Source organism: Phoca vitulina, unplaced genomic scaffold (assembly GCF_004348235.1).
Source record: "Phoca vitulina isolate PV1807 unplaced genomic scaffold, GSC_HSeal_1.0 scaffold11, whole genome shotgun sequence".
Lineage (NCBI taxonomy): Eukaryota > Metazoa > Chordata > Mammalia > Carnivora > Phocidae > Phoca > Phoca vitulina.
The window spans coordinates 40,076,065-40,090,594 of record NW_022589714.1 but is presented as its reverse complement, the minus strand read 5'-3'; the positions used below and the strand labels follow the sequence as shown (position 1 = coordinate 40,090,594).

The following is a 14,530-nucleotide window of genomic DNA, read 5'->3' as shown; positions in this document are numbered from 1 at the left end:
CTTCCACGCGCCAGCCTTTCAGACCACAACCAGCAGGGGGCAGCATACACTTTATTTTCAGCCAAGACTGGGGGGTGGGGGGGAAGCAATCCCCAGAGCTGCGTCCAGGCCCAAGCTCCTCCTCCTGAGCAGAGGGTCTGTAGTCTTGGAGCTGGAGCTGGCCTGGAAGGACAAACAGGTAGGCAGGGGATGACGCCCTCTGAGCTCTTGTGGGGCTACTCGGCGCCGAGGGGGTCTCCTGGAGGTAGGCAGCCTTTGGGTGCAACAGCAGTATGCAGAGAGGCAGCCCTTTGCTGGGCGTCTGTGGGGACAACCTAAGTACCTCCAGCCCCGGCGGGCAGGGTCCTGGACGGCAGGAGGCCCCTAGCGGGCGGCAAGCTTGCGCTGGATGCGCCTGTAGCGCAGCAGCTCCTGCTCGCTGACCGAGGGCTGCAGCCGGGCCGCGGCCTGCAGCAGGTCCTCCATGGTGAGCAGCAGTGCCGAGCTCCCAGGCTCCAGCCCTGCGGGGTGACAAGGGGCCAACAGAGGCTGTGGTCTATGTCCGAGGAGGGCAGAGCCCTGGGGTGGGCGTCTGCTTGCCCAGAGGCCCCCAAATGTCAACAGTCCCTCCTCTGATATCCAGGAGCCGGCCTGGCTCCCGTTAGCTTTCTGGGTGACCTCCGGGGCGGGCAGACGGCTCACCTTCCTCCAGGTCCCGGAGCCTGCGTTTGAGGGCAGCTGTCATGGCGTCGGAGCAGAGGGAATAGAGGTCTGCACCCGTCAGCTGGGGAGGGCAGCGATCCAGCACGTTCACCAAGCTCACAGAGGGCTCTAGCTTGAATCTGTTGCGCAGATAGAGGAAAGAAACGGTTTAGTCTGTCAAAAGGCATCCCCGACCAGCTTATTCTGCATGTTGCATTTATCCCCCTAACCATCCCAAGGCCCAAGCCCCTTGGGAGTCTCCCCCTAACAGGGCATACTTGCGTGTGATGGCACTTAGAACACATAGCTGGGAGGCGCGGTCCTCGCTCACCCCCACAAACACCAGCTTGTCAAATCTTTAGGGAAACAGGCAGGCGTAAGTGTCAGGAAGCCCAGCACGAGGGTGGAGGAGGCACAGGACGGGGGTCAAGGGCCAGGCCCAGAAGGGCGCAGCAGAGGTGAGAGGTATGGGGTGCGCACCTGCCAGGCCGCAGAAGGGCAGGGTCCAGGAGGTCTGGTCTGTTGGTGGCTCCAATCACAAACACATCCTGAGTGCTGTGAAGCCCATCCAGCTCAGCCAGGAGCTGAGACACCACCCTGCAAGTGAGGACATGGAGGCCAGAGAGTCCTTGGGCCTTCCCCAGCCTCTGCCCTACCTGTGGGGCCCTTCCTTGCAGGCCTTCTCCACGGGGCCACCTGTGCGGTTGTGCCCTGTAGACCCCTCCACGCAGGCCCCCCTGTTCTCCTCAGTGTCCCCCACCTGACTCCATGGCCCCCCTTTTGCTGTTATACTGTTTCGGAACTGGAATGGCAGGAACTCTTTGGGCTCTGAAAACTGCTGCAACCTGTGTCCCATCCCTCCATCTCGGACCCCAGACTCCAATCTGGCTCAGACCCCCACCTGTCCATCACACCTCCGGAATCTCCGCTTCGCCCCCGGCTTGGGGCCAGCGAGTCCAGCTCATCAAAGAAGATAATGCACGGAGCCGCGGCCCTGGCCCTGGCAAACACTGAGGAGAGAAAGGGACCCACAGGAGGGGGAAGCTCAGGGGGGATCTGAAGTCAGGCGATGGAGGAGGGGAAGCCAGAAGTGAAAATTCACCACTCCAGGCACTAGGCCACCCTGGGCAGGTCCTCTGTAGAAAGGACCACGAGATGGTGGAAAGACCAGGAGCCGCCGGATGGGGTGGGGGTGGGGGGCAGCACAAGGACCCAAGGGTTTGGCAAGGGCTAGAAGCCTGGCCCCTCCTCACTCACCTTCTCGCACGTTCTCCTCACTCTGACCCACGTACATGTTGATGAGCTCAGGCCCCTTCACGCTGAGGGAGAGGATGAGACTCGTCAGATGCGTAAACACACAACTGACCTGTCAGCCAGCCCCTCCTGCCCCCCAGCCTGCTGCAGCTCCCAGTCTGCCCACCACCCCTTCCACACCCCCTCGCCACCTGAGGAAGGTGAGGCAGCATTCAGTGGCTACTGCCTTGGCCAGGAGGGTCTTGCCCGTGCCGGGGGGACCATGAAGCAGAAGACCCGAGCGCCTGAGGCCCAGGCTCAGCAGCTCGGGGTGCTCTAGAGGGAGCTGAATGGTCTCCAGAATCTCCTTCTTCACCTCCTGCAGCCCGCCCACATCATGCCAGGACACTGAGGGGATCTAGGAGATGGACAGTGTGCGGTTGGGGACAGGGTGGTGGAGAGAGCTCCTGTCCTACCTCGGAGGACCTGGAGTCTCTACCTTGGGGGCTCCAATGGCCTGGGAGTGGGCTGTCTGCATCTGCTCAAGTGCCTGCCCGAAATCCTCAGCCAGGAGAGGAAAGCCAGCGGCACAGAGCTCCCCCTCCTCCTCCTCACTCAAGCCACCTGCCAGCCTGCAAAGACAAACCCAGGAGGGCCTCTGGAGGACCTCACCAAAAGCCTCCTCCCCATCAGGCTCCTGGTTCCTCCTCCCCCCCCCAGGCCCCACCCTCCCCCGGCCGTATTTCCTCTTGCCTCCTTTTCCCTCCTGTGCCCAGTTTCCTCACCCCGAGTTCTTGACCCTGGTGCAGGCTGCCCGGCTGCTGTGGGTCAAAAGGGCATAGAGATCCCCTACGACGAAGCCCTGGGGAACCACAGCAGAGGAGCGTGAGCAGGGCACAGTAGGCAGGGACCCTCAGGGGGCCGGTCCCCCAGCGGGAGCCGCGGCCCAGGGTTGAAGCCCCCACGGGCAGGGCAGCGGGACTGGGGGGGCGGGGGGGGAGCCTGTCTCGGCACTCACTGCACACCGCCGCGCCAGCTGCGTCAGGTTCACCTCTTGGCCCAGGGGGAGGTGGGCAGTGAGGGCCCGCAGGACACTGAGCCGCTGGCCCTCTGACAACACGGGCACCTCCAGCTCGTGAGGGAACGCGGTCTGCACGTCGGCGGGCACGTCCCGGGCCTGGCTTGCGGTGGCCACGACCATCAGGGGCGGGCAGCTGTAGACACAGAGGGGCGCTGAGGGCCAGAGTGCGGCTGGCGGCCCCTGAGCGCTGTCTTGTCACGAGGCAGGGAGGCGGGTGGGTGCGGGCGTGGGAGAGGGAGGGGAGCGCCCCAAGGCTTCCTGCCTGGGGCTCCGTGGGCACACCTCGAGAGGGGGACCTGTGTCCCCCCCCCCCCATACACAGGGAGCTCACCGAGGGTAGAGGCTGTGCTTTTTCTCTGACATAGTGCTCCCCACGAAATACTAGGGACCGTACCCCCACCCCTCTGGATACCCCAAGCTCCTCAGCTCAGGACTGTCTGGAGGACAGCCAAAGGGCGAGATGTCTGAGAAGCCATTGAGGAAGAGAGGACAAGAGGCTGCAGAGAGGTGGAGGGGGGGGGCCCTGCCCTTTTACAGACTCAGCTCTGTACAATACCTGGTGAGGGCGTCCTCATCGAGGAGGAGGTGACGCAGCGTGGCCACCACACGAGCGTCCTCACCTAGCCCGTCACGGTCCCGGCCCAGAAGGTCCACGGCTGTGAGCAACAGAACCACAGGCCGGCAGCGCCGGGCCCGGGAGAAGATGGCCTGCAGCTTTGTCTCCACAGCCCCGCTGCTGTCTGCACAGAGGCTAGAGCAGGGCACCTGGGGACGGGGCCCCAGCAGTCTGTGAGCCAAGGGCAGGCGTGACGGAGGCAGGAAGGGCGGGGAGAGGAGCCAGAAGAAGATGCAGGCCACCTTGTTTTAGAGGGCGGAGATGCGGAGCAGTAGCACCGGCCAAGTCCTACCTCCTCTTTACCCCAACCTCACTCCCTGGACTGCCCATCACAGTCTTCAAACCCCTTCCTTTTTCAAAGCATCTTTTTGGGGTGCCTGGGTGGCTCAGTCGTTAAGAGTCTGCCTTCAGGGGCACCTGGGTGGCTCAGTTGGTTAAGCGACTGCCTTCGGCTCAGGTCATGATCCCAGGGTCCTGGGATCGAGCCCCGCGTCGGGCTCCCTGCTCTGCAGGAAGCCTGCTTCTCCCTCTCCCGCTCCCCCTGCTTGTGTTCCTGCTCTCACTATCTCTCTCTCTGTCAAGTAAATAAAAAAAATCTTTAAAAAAAAGCAAGCAAGCATCTTTTTGTAGCTGAGAATCATGGGAATATGTCTGACCTACTCAGGTGCCGGGGCCAGGCTGGTGGCCAGAAGGGGGAGGGGAGAGGGAGAATCTGGGCTTCACCTCACCAGGTACCCTCACCTTCAGCAGGTGGAGCCCGAGGCGGCTGCAGGCTGCGGTGACAGCTGTGGTTTTGCCACTGCCTGGGGGACCCCGGAGAAGGACACTGCTGGTTCCTGTCAACAGGGAACCTCTGCAACCAGAGAGCAGACACTTGTCCCCTCCATTCTGCTCAAAATGAAGAGCCCCCAGGAACAGAGGGACCCTTGGATTGAGAAAGCAGGCACCCTCTCTCTCCTGGCGGCCCCCCTCCTCCTCCAGGGCTGGCGCCGTAGCTCGCCTACCACCTGGGGTGCCCTGGCAGGGGCGCGGAGCGTATCCAGCAGCTGGGACAGTTCCCTTTGTCATCACTGCCTTCAGTAAAGCCTTGACTGCTATGTCTGGTCTGGATCATATGGAGAGGAATTAGGGGAGGGTCTGTGTCTACACGTAGGCCAGTGGTATGAGGAGCTGTATCTTTTGGGGCCAGGGTGGTGAAGGCCAGAATGGCTAGTGGGCTCCCCAAGGGGAAGGGCAGTCTCAGAGATAGCTGTCCCTGGTGGAGATTCTTCTTCCACAGCCAACCTTGGAGGCTGGAGGTTATCCCCAGAAAGGAGCCTAGGAATTTGCTTACAGGAAGGACATGGGCTAGCGGCCTGGGCATACTGGTTTGAGGGAGGTCCACCAACCCGACACTGGCCAGTGCATTAGGAACTGCTTGTCCGGCCCACTGCCCGTCTGGAGATGTTCCAAGCAGGCCTCTCTCCCCCGCTGAGGCCGCGGCCTCACTCACCCCAGCTGGAGGCGAGGCTTCAGGGCAGCACAGAGCTCAGTCACCAAGGTCTCCAGGCCCGGAGGAGACAAGCTGTTCCAGGGAATGGATTCTCCTGAAGCGAGCCTTGGGACAGGGCTCAGGGTAGAGCCCACCTGTGAAAGGTGGGAGGAAGCTTTAGTGTCTGGAAGCTGTTTCTGTTCCTTTTCCCAGGTCTAGTCCCATCCCCAGGGCCTCACCAAGTACAAAGAGGTATGAGCGGTGTCCGCCAAGTAGGCGCTGGTTGGCCCATCCGGAGCTTCCCCAACAGTTTTCTTCACTTTAAAAAACATCTCCCGCCACCTGCAGGAAAGAAGCCCAATGAGCCGCAGACCCAGAGCCCACATACACCCCTCCCCAAGGACGAGGTGGCTGTCTCAATCATAGAGGTCGACCGCAGGGACATACTCAAGAGTAGCATGAATAACTGCCCCTAGACATGGCAGGGGGTGAGGAAGGGGAGAGGAGGAGGGGTAAAAGAGAGCAAATGGTCTTTCTTATCTCCCTGGCTGGCTCCTGCACATTTTGAGGGCAGGAGCTATAACTGTCCTTACATCCCTCATGACAACCATCAGAGTGTTGGGATGTGTTTCTCCAGGTAAATGGCCTTCCCGCCCATTCCAGTGGGAGAAGCCACAGCTGCGCTAAGCAATGATCATCAGATCATTTTCACTGGCTTCAGAATACAGTCTTCCCTTCCAATTCATACCCCCCAAGGCCTTCCAAAACCTCAGCAGGAAGAGCCTTGGCTCTTACCCAATAATCCACAAAATCGAATTGCGTATTCCTTATTAAAGACATCTAATGATTAATTCTCTGTTTGGCTGCATATTAGAATTATCTGTGAGACTTTTGAAAATCAACATCTCCCACATATTGTATGATTCCATTCAGCAGATTGGTAATTGCTGGGGGCTGAGGGAAGGAGGGAGTAGGGAGGGACTGCTAATGGGAAAGGGTTTTGGGGGGATGAAAATGTTCTGGAATTCGATAGTGGTGTTGGTTGCATAACCTTATGAATATAGTAAAAGCCCCTGAATTGTGCACATTAAAAGTGAATTAGATCTCAATTTTTAAGAAAGCAACCTCTATGCCCAATGTGGGGCTCGAACTCGTGACCCTGAGATCAAGAGTTGCATGCTCTACTGAGCCAGGCAGGCACTTCAATTTTTTAAATTAGCATTTTTCTCTCCTTTCTAAAAAATGAAAAGACTGCACAGGCCCCAGCCTGACCTTGACTCTGCTCCAATAGGTCTGGGGTGGGGCTCAGGCATCTGTATTTTTTGAAAGCTCCCCCAGCCATAACAGGGCTGTGCATTCACTGGCTAGTCTCAGAGTGAGCTGGGGCTACTCAACCTACGAAGGGAGCAGAGAGTGGGGAGCAGGTAGTAGTGACTAGCCCAATCTTCCAGAAAAGAAATGTTGAACTACTCCCCTCTTTAATCCTCAGGTGGAAAGGCAATGACTTGGCCCAGACTATAACTTGGGCCTTTTTAAGTTCCAGCCGGTGCAAATTCCTTTGTTCACATTGCCTCATTCATAAAGCTGCTTACTCTTTCTAACTAGGTGGAGGGGAGAAGCATACCAGATTGGTATTATGAATTCCCGCAATTATTAGGGTAGGAAGTTATCGTGATAAAAAGTGGAACATAAGGAAGCCTGTGTCTTACTGTTATTCAGTATAAATGAACAGTGGGTACTTCTACCCACCTGGTAGAAATCTACCGGGCCTCACTATTTTACATGGAACCTGGCATCTCGATCTTGAGTCACAGTGTACATGGTGAGCAGTGGAATCCAAGGAAGAACAGCACTGTGGGAGGTTAGGGGGAAGTCCCCCCTCCGTGGACAGCAGTAGGACCATCTCGGTAAGTACAAGGATCAGACCTCTTGAACACATCTGGATATTGCTGGGGAAAGCTGGGTTGTGTTCTCAAGAGCCAGATGGGAGACAGTGGAGCGGGATCCTGCTGGCTTGCTCGGGAGAGGGGAACCGTGGAAGAACCTGCAGAGGCTAACCACCATTGGAATTCCGTTCCAGGGATCATAGGAGCCTCCTAGCAAGGCCTCCCTGAACAGGTCTGGGGGAGGAGGGCTAAAGCACTCATCTCTGTCTGTCCTTGGACCCACCTGCCCACCCGAACCTCACTTTCCAGGACCTGCTCAGGGGGAGGAACTGTGTGCTCAGCACCCAGAGGAGGGAGGCAGGTCTCTACAGGGCTGGAACAGCAGAGATCCAGGAACAGAACAGGCTTGCTCGTCTGTCTCAGAAGGGCCCAGGGCCTGGGCATTCTGTAGTTTTCCTACACAAAGCTAGCTCGTAGATATTGGCTATATTTAAGATGGGAGACACAAGTGGGAGGTGACTAATACATGCCAGCCTGGCATTTTCTACCAGGCCCCAGTTGTAGATTAGATTTGGGAAAGCTCAAAGAGGTGCCACGAGCATTAAATGGGGTTACAAAGGGTTCTACCAGGCCCTTCATGTGGGTACCACAGCTCTGAATGAACGAAGCTCTGAATGTTGACCAAGGATGAATCAGGCACTCCAAACTGCATCTGTCTTGGCAGAGGACCCAGGCTGGCTAGGCCAGAGACCTTGGGCATGCCAACTCTTACACCTCAGTTCCCTCTGGCTGGCCCCACCACCTCACTGAAATCCCCTGTGGACGTTGGATTAGTGTGTCTATCAGTTGTGCTCTCCTTCTAGTACATTGCTACAGGAAATCAGTCCTGGGGTATCAGGCTACATATTCTCCCGCTTCCCAGAAAGCCCAAGCAGTCTCTGAATTCTGTGCCTCACCATTTTACATGGAACCTCTATGATCAGTGTCTAGAGGGAGGAGAAAGCTGGACTCCTTGTTTTGGGTGCTTGGGTCACTTATGCTTAATTTCTCACTCTTTATTGAGAATAAGGAAAAAGAGAAGGCCTCTCAATGACAGCAGCAATCTGTCTCTCCCCCATTTGGGGAGATGGGATTGAAAAGCTGCATGTGCACACACCATTAATTAGTGCAGAAATCAAAGCCTGGGTCTCCTTATGTTGAGTATATGGGAGGTGTGGCCTGAAAACTGGCCCAAATGACCCTGTGGTTGAGAATGAAAAGCAAGGAATCTCATGTTGGGCTAGGCCCTTAAACTTCTTAATGCTTTCCTTTACCTATGACCACCCAATAATTTGAGGATAAACACCTCCCAAGGCAGCAGGCGGTGGTTCTTAATCTTTTTTTCAGTTCCTGTGCCTATTTGAGAACTTGAAGAAAGCATGTACCTTTTCTCTAGAAAAATGTACATGACAGGGGCACCAGGGTGTCTCAGTAGGTTAAGCATCTGCCTTTGGCTCAGGTCATGATCCCAGGGTCCTGGGATCGAGCCCCCAGTCGCATCTGGCTCCCTGCTCAGCAGGGAGTCTGCTTCTCCCTCTCCCTCTGCCCCTCCCCCGTGCTCGTGCTCTCTTGCTCTATCAAATAAATAAAATCTTTTAAAAAATGTACACAACAACCAAGTTTTCTTATATGCAAAATTATTCCACACAACCTGTGGGGAGGGGATCACAGAACTCTTGCACCCAGGTTAGGAATCCCAGCTGTAGGGTAAGAGGCAGCTGCATACCTGGGCAGTTTCTCTGGGCTTCCTTCCAGGATCTCTACTTGCCCAACTGTTGGCACACACAGAACATCCCCTTCTTGGACTGCCCTGCAACACAGCAGTGGCCCTGGTCAGCTCACAGTGAGAGTCAAGAGCATGGGCCTGACACATCCCCGTATGTCTACTCCCAACCTGCAGACCATAAGGGCCTACCGCCCACCCAGAGATCCCAAGCAGTTGTCCAGAGAACACATCTGACCTAGAATGAGCTGGGGGGAATGGCAGAGAGGCTAGAAAGGGGGAATCAAGGAGCAGTGAGGGGCAAAGCAGGATCCTGGCTCTTTGTGGGCCTGCTCAAATCAAAGAGGTTTCTCAGTTTAGATTGTCCAGATTCACCTCATGGTACCAATTTCTCTTCTATTGACCACCTACCACACCAAGAGGCATCTATCCACAACACTGCCTAAAATGCGGCTTTGTAAAGTAAGTCAGAGGCTCTGTGGGACCTGAATCTAAGGCATGGGATAGGAGGAGAGCAAGGGTGAGATGCTATCCTCCTGAAAGGGGTAAGCAGCTAACCTGGGTGTCTGAAAGTGCCGGTAAAGAACATGGTCATAATTTCCGTTGGTGCTGTAGTGGGGAGAGGACACAATTTCGATGTGTAACTCTTTGGCAAACAGAGGCCCAGGCAGCACTGAGCAGCTTCCTTTGTCTTCAGGGGTGCTGGAGCCTTCCAAGTACCTCTATTAGAGAAATAACGACCACCTTACAACCTTCTCCTAAGGAGTCAGGCTCTGCCCTACCTTAACTTTAGCAGCCAATATTTCTATTTGCATCCTCTAACCACAAGGCCTGTGGAAGGGGAGGCCTAAGGTAGCCAAACTGAATACCTGTATCTTCCCTAGATACAGAAACCTCTCCTTCTCATGGGCACCAGGAAGAGATTTCTGATTCTAGCTCCAAAAGGTTCCCCGGTACAAATAACCTTTCTGTGATACCTTTAAGTTGACCCTGAGCCAGGAAAGTGGTAAAGACATTTAATTCCCACAAGTCCTTTTGAGTGACACCAGGCAGCAAGTGGAATTGATATTAATTGGACATTAGTGGGGACACTGAATTCAGGTTGTGGGGAAAGGATATGATCTCACTGAAGCTGAAAGGGTTGGTTCAGCTGAATGAGCTCCAGTCTGAGGACTCCAGTTTTTCCTCCATTCGAAAGGAAACCCACACCTGACTCCCATTCATGCATATCTTATATCCTTTTTGACATCTTATAGCACTAATTGGCTATGCCAGCATTAGCTAACAGAACTTTCTAGTGATGGAAATGTTACCTACACGTGCTATTGAGCATTTGACACATAACTGAAGCAACCAAAGAACCGAGTTTTAAATTTTATTAGTTTTAATTAATTTAAAAAGCCACACTGTGGCTAGTGGCTTCCATATTGGACAGTATAGGTTTAAACCATGCATCTAGGTGCCTAATTAAACAGTAGACTATATTTGTGCCCCCAAATACAACGATCTTCTTGAAGTAATCTCTTAAAGGCAGAAACCAAAAACTTCTCTTGGGTATATTTACTAAAATATTAAAATCAAATACCAGGCACTAAAGATAATAACGAGCCCTTCCCTTTAAGGAATTTACAATATATAACTGAGGATTAGAGAGAGTACATAATCATAACGGGACAGAAAATAAATGCCCTAAGAAAGGTACAAAACGCTATAGGAGAAAGAAGTCATGTTAAATATATGGTAAGATCATGTACGGCTTTGGGAAGAAGGTGGCAACTTTAGATGGGCTTTGAAGGAAAGGATGGTAGGACTTTAACAGATGAGGCTAGAAGAACAGGAATGAAGTCAAGGATAAGCATGAGCAAAAGAAATGACGTTGCATCCTCCATATTAGTACAATTCTGGATACACTGTAGCAATTCAAACAATTGATTAAGTAGATTAATATACTGTATATACCTGGTAATTTGAGGATGACTCTCTCCTTTCACCTGAATAGATGAAAGCCCTTCCCGTGCACCACTACACCATGGAGGATTATATTTTGATTATAGAGAATAGATAAATAAGACTAAGAGACATTAAGATCTAAGGAGTAAGGGATCTAAATTCTACAGCTCTCTTCTTCCAATTCAGTTGAGATAAGGAAGAGGGAATAAGGAGTGGGAGCATTCCTGACCTCAGTCTTGTATCCTACCTGAATTCTGAGCTCTCCCACTTCCAGGGGATCACAGCCGAGATTAAAAGCCAGAGTGGCAGGCACGAGGGCTAGTCCGTCAGCGAGGGGCTCTCCCGGCTGCCCAGAGCCGGGTCCCAGCCTTTCAGACAGGTCCCAGCGAGGTTCTAGGACCTGCACCCTGGCCAGATGTGGCTGGGAAGTGCTCGACGACTCTCCGGCTCGGGTCACCCACACCCATTCGCCCTGGAAGAGGCCCAGGCTACGGAGACAGCTCCGGCTTACCCCCAGTGAATCTCCAGTCCCTCCCAGAACTCCCCGGAGTCGCCGGACTGAGCGGTTAACCGCGAAGGAGGACACCACGGGTGGGGGTGGGGGCCGGCTGCTGTCCTCAGCCTCCTGACCCAGTTTGGCCCGCCCACGGAGCTCAGTCACAGCCAGCCGCGTCCCTGGGCCCAGCAGCCCTTGCAACGCCGGCCGCGTCTCCAGCACCCGCGGTCCGGGCACTGGCAGGGCCTCTCCGCGCCGCACCAGCAGCGGCCCGACTCGCGGTCCCAGCCCGGGCCCCGGCGGGGTCCCAAGCAGCGCCCAGCCCAGCGCCGGAGGGCGCCGCACGGGTCGCGCCCGCACCCACGCCCCGGAGCCCAGAGCCAAGAGCCGCAGCAGCGCGCGGCTAACCAGCAGCTGCGGGGGCCCCGGACCCTGCTCTTCGGTCTCCGCGCCCGGCCCCTCCAGGGCCGCCACTAGCAGCGCCGGCCCTGCGGGGCTCTCCTCTGCGGGCCGCAGGGCCAGCACCAGGCCCAGCCCCGCCGCAGGCCACGGGCTCCCGGGGGGCAGCAGCACCGCCAACGGGGGTGCCTCGGTCGGGAAGGGCTCCAGGACCCGCAAGACGGCCAGCGCCATGGTGACAGGAGACCAACGAGGTAGACGAAGGAGAGCGGTTTCCGGAGCCAGAGCGCCGCAGGCCGTTTCCGCTTCCGTCGGGGGAGGTGCGAGGAGAGCGGGCGGGGCGGCGGGTCCCTGGCGCGTGCTCCTGGAGGGCGAGCGGCGGCTCAGATTCATGGGTTGGTTCGTCGCTGGCGGTAACGCGTTCGCTGCCGCTGCGCAGTCTTTTGAGACTGTGTTTGCGCGGATCTGCCTTCCGCGCCTGCTAGGGGAGTAACGTCCTCTCAACTGCCCTGCCATGCACGTAACAGTTAATTGAATGATCAGCGAACCCTCAGCGTGCCCGGGACCAGCTTGGCCCAGGGCTGGGAGCTATGGGTGGAGTGTTTAGGAAGGAGTCCAGTCCTCTGTGGAACTCCTACAGTTTCCACGGTGGAACTGTAGGCACTGAGGTTTGGGGGTTGTGGGGAAGGTTGCAGGAGGGAGTGGTAGGATAAAACTGTCTCAGACATGCTGATGGGTATGGTGGCTGCCGGCTGGATTACTACATGTGATTCATGTAGCCCTGGAGTACTTGGTGCTACCACACCTGTTCCAACACATCCTACACAAAACCCACGTCCCAGTGTTTCTTGTCCTGTTTATTGTCCTGTTCGTTCTACTCCCACCAAACGAAGCGAAGACAACGCAGCTTCGCTTTTTCATTCCTCCAAAACCAGTTGCTCTCCCCGCCCCACCAATCCTTGCAAACTGGAGACCCATGTCCTGTTTCTACCCTGCGGGGTGGGGGGGATGTGTGTTTCCGGGAGGGGCAGTAGAGCAGGCAGAAGAGAGGGGTTCAAGGCTTCAGTCATGAGCACGAACCAACAGCTTGCTTCCCAACTTTGCTGTTACTTAGATACCATCCTTGTGTCCACCTCCACTGCTCTGGACAAGACATTGGACACTGGCAGGCCACACCTCCAGTTACTAACAAAAAAAAAATATTTGCACTTAGAATCAATGGATTGGTTGGTGGTAATCTACTCTTTCTGGACCTTGCATTTCCAAACACTGCCTAACTCTCCTTTCCTTTACAGCTGAACAACTTGAGTTGGTCAGTCTTCTACTTTGTACGTTTTGAATTCCTGAGAATTTCCTGAAAATCTGAGAGTTGAATACTAGATTTATATGTTAGAAGGTATTTCTATTCCTAGCAAGACAAGAAGGTATTTTTTATGTATTTATGTATTTTTAATTTTTTTAAGATTTTTAAAATTTATTTGACAGAGAGAGCAAGTGAGCAGAAGCAGGGATGTGGCAGAGGCAGAGGGAGAAGCTGGCTCCCCGCTGAGCAGAGAGCCCAATGTGGGGCTCCATCCCAGGACCCTGGGATCACGACCTGAGCCAAAGGCAGACGCTTAACGACTGAGCCATCTAGGTGCTCCTATTTTTTTTTTTTTTTAAGTAGGCTCCATACTGGGGCTTGAACTCATGACCTTGAGATTAAAACCTGAGTTGAGATCAAGAGTCAGATGCCCACCCAGGCCCTCCAAGAAAATATTTTTTAGGGGTGCCTGGGTGGCTCAGTCATTAAGCGTCTGCCTTCGGCTCAGGTCATGACCCCAGGGTCCTGGGATCGAGCCCCGCATCGGTCTCCCTGCTCCGTGGGAAGACTGCTTCTCCCACTCCCCCTGCTTGTGTTCCCTCTCTAGCTGTGTCTCTCTCTGTCAAATAAATAAATAAAATCTTTAAAAAATATATTTTTTAAATGTCTGATTATAGTTCCTGGAGTATATCTAGTCTTAAACTTGAAATTGCCCAATTCCACTTTTTGTTTGTTTTTTTGTTTTGAGAGAGAGAGAGCACAGGCACGCTTGAGGTGGGGACAGAGGGAAAGGGAGAGAATCTTAAGCAAACTCCACACTGAGTGTGGATCCCGACGTGGGGCTCCATCTTACAATGCTGAAATCATGACCTGACCTGAGCCGAAATCAAGAGTTGGACACTTAACCAACTGAGCAACCCAGGCAGCCCTCTACTTTTTTTTTTTTTTTAATTAACCTCTCTGCCCAGCACGGGGCTGGAACTCACAACCCAAGATCAAGAGTCACGTGCTCCACTGACTTAGCCAGGCTCCTCCTCTAGTTCCACATCTTTAAAAGAGCATGCAAGAATGTACTAGGGACCTGAATTCATTTGGATGAAAGTTCCCATTTGGTAGTTCTGAACTGTATTATGTGGCTCTGTCCCTTGCTTCCCGGAGGGACCAAGATTTGGGGGATGGTGGTGTGAGTCCAAAAAGGATAGGCCTGCTTTACATAGGCAAGCTCTAGGCCTCAGGACTACAGTGCTCCTTGAGGGCTTGGGAATGGGTAAATAAATCTGGTCTCCTGTCTAGTTCAGCACCCATATAGACACAAATATCCATCCACAAATATCCTTCCTTCCCAGGCTTTCCCCCCAGCAAATAATGGTTGGGATACAGTCTGCTTTGTGTTACTTTGAAATTGTCATTAATCATTGGGAGCCAAATACTATTTCCATAAGATAAGAGCCTACATTTGTTGCCTTTACTTCCATACCTCTTGCTCACTCTTCAACCCATTATAACCTTCCTTCCACTTCTCTAAAACTTTCCTGCAAAGATCATTTACAACTATAGAATCAAGGTGGTGTTGTTTGATCTTTATCTTGTTCAATCATTCCCTGGAATCTGTCACTATTGATCAATCCTCTTTTACTTCCTTTACCATTGCG

The 14,530-nt window shown here is 54.2% G+C and overlaps 1 protein-coding gene across 1 annotated transcript; it reads right to left on the bottom strand.

Moving 5' to 3' along the window:
• Positions 1 to 39: 39 nt before the first annotated feature.
• On the bottom strand, positions 40 to 11,940 carry PEX6 (peroxisomal biogenesis factor 6). The gene is made up of 18 exons (XM_032409803.1): positions 10,928 to 11,940; positions 9,289 to 9,452; positions 8,734 to 8,817; positions 5,322 to 5,424; positions 5,104 to 5,237; positions 4,353 to 4,464; positions 3,552 to 3,760; positions 2,933 to 3,128; positions 2,700 to 2,776; positions 2,414 to 2,546; positions 2,127 to 2,332; positions 1,939 to 2,000; positions 1,583 to 1,691; positions 1,162 to 1,278; positions 960 to 1,037; positions 682 to 821; positions 323 to 500; positions 40 to 162 (listed from the first exon to the last, which is right to left on the bottom strand). The coding sequence occupies exons 1-17, from the start codon at positions 11,807 to 11,809 to the stop codon at positions 364 to 366; spliced, it is 2,943 nt and encodes a 980-aa protein (XP_032265694.1). The 5' UTR covers positions 11,810 to 11,940; the 3' UTR covers positions 40 to 162; positions 323 to 363.
• Positions 11,941 to 14,530: the final 2,590 nt, after the last annotated feature.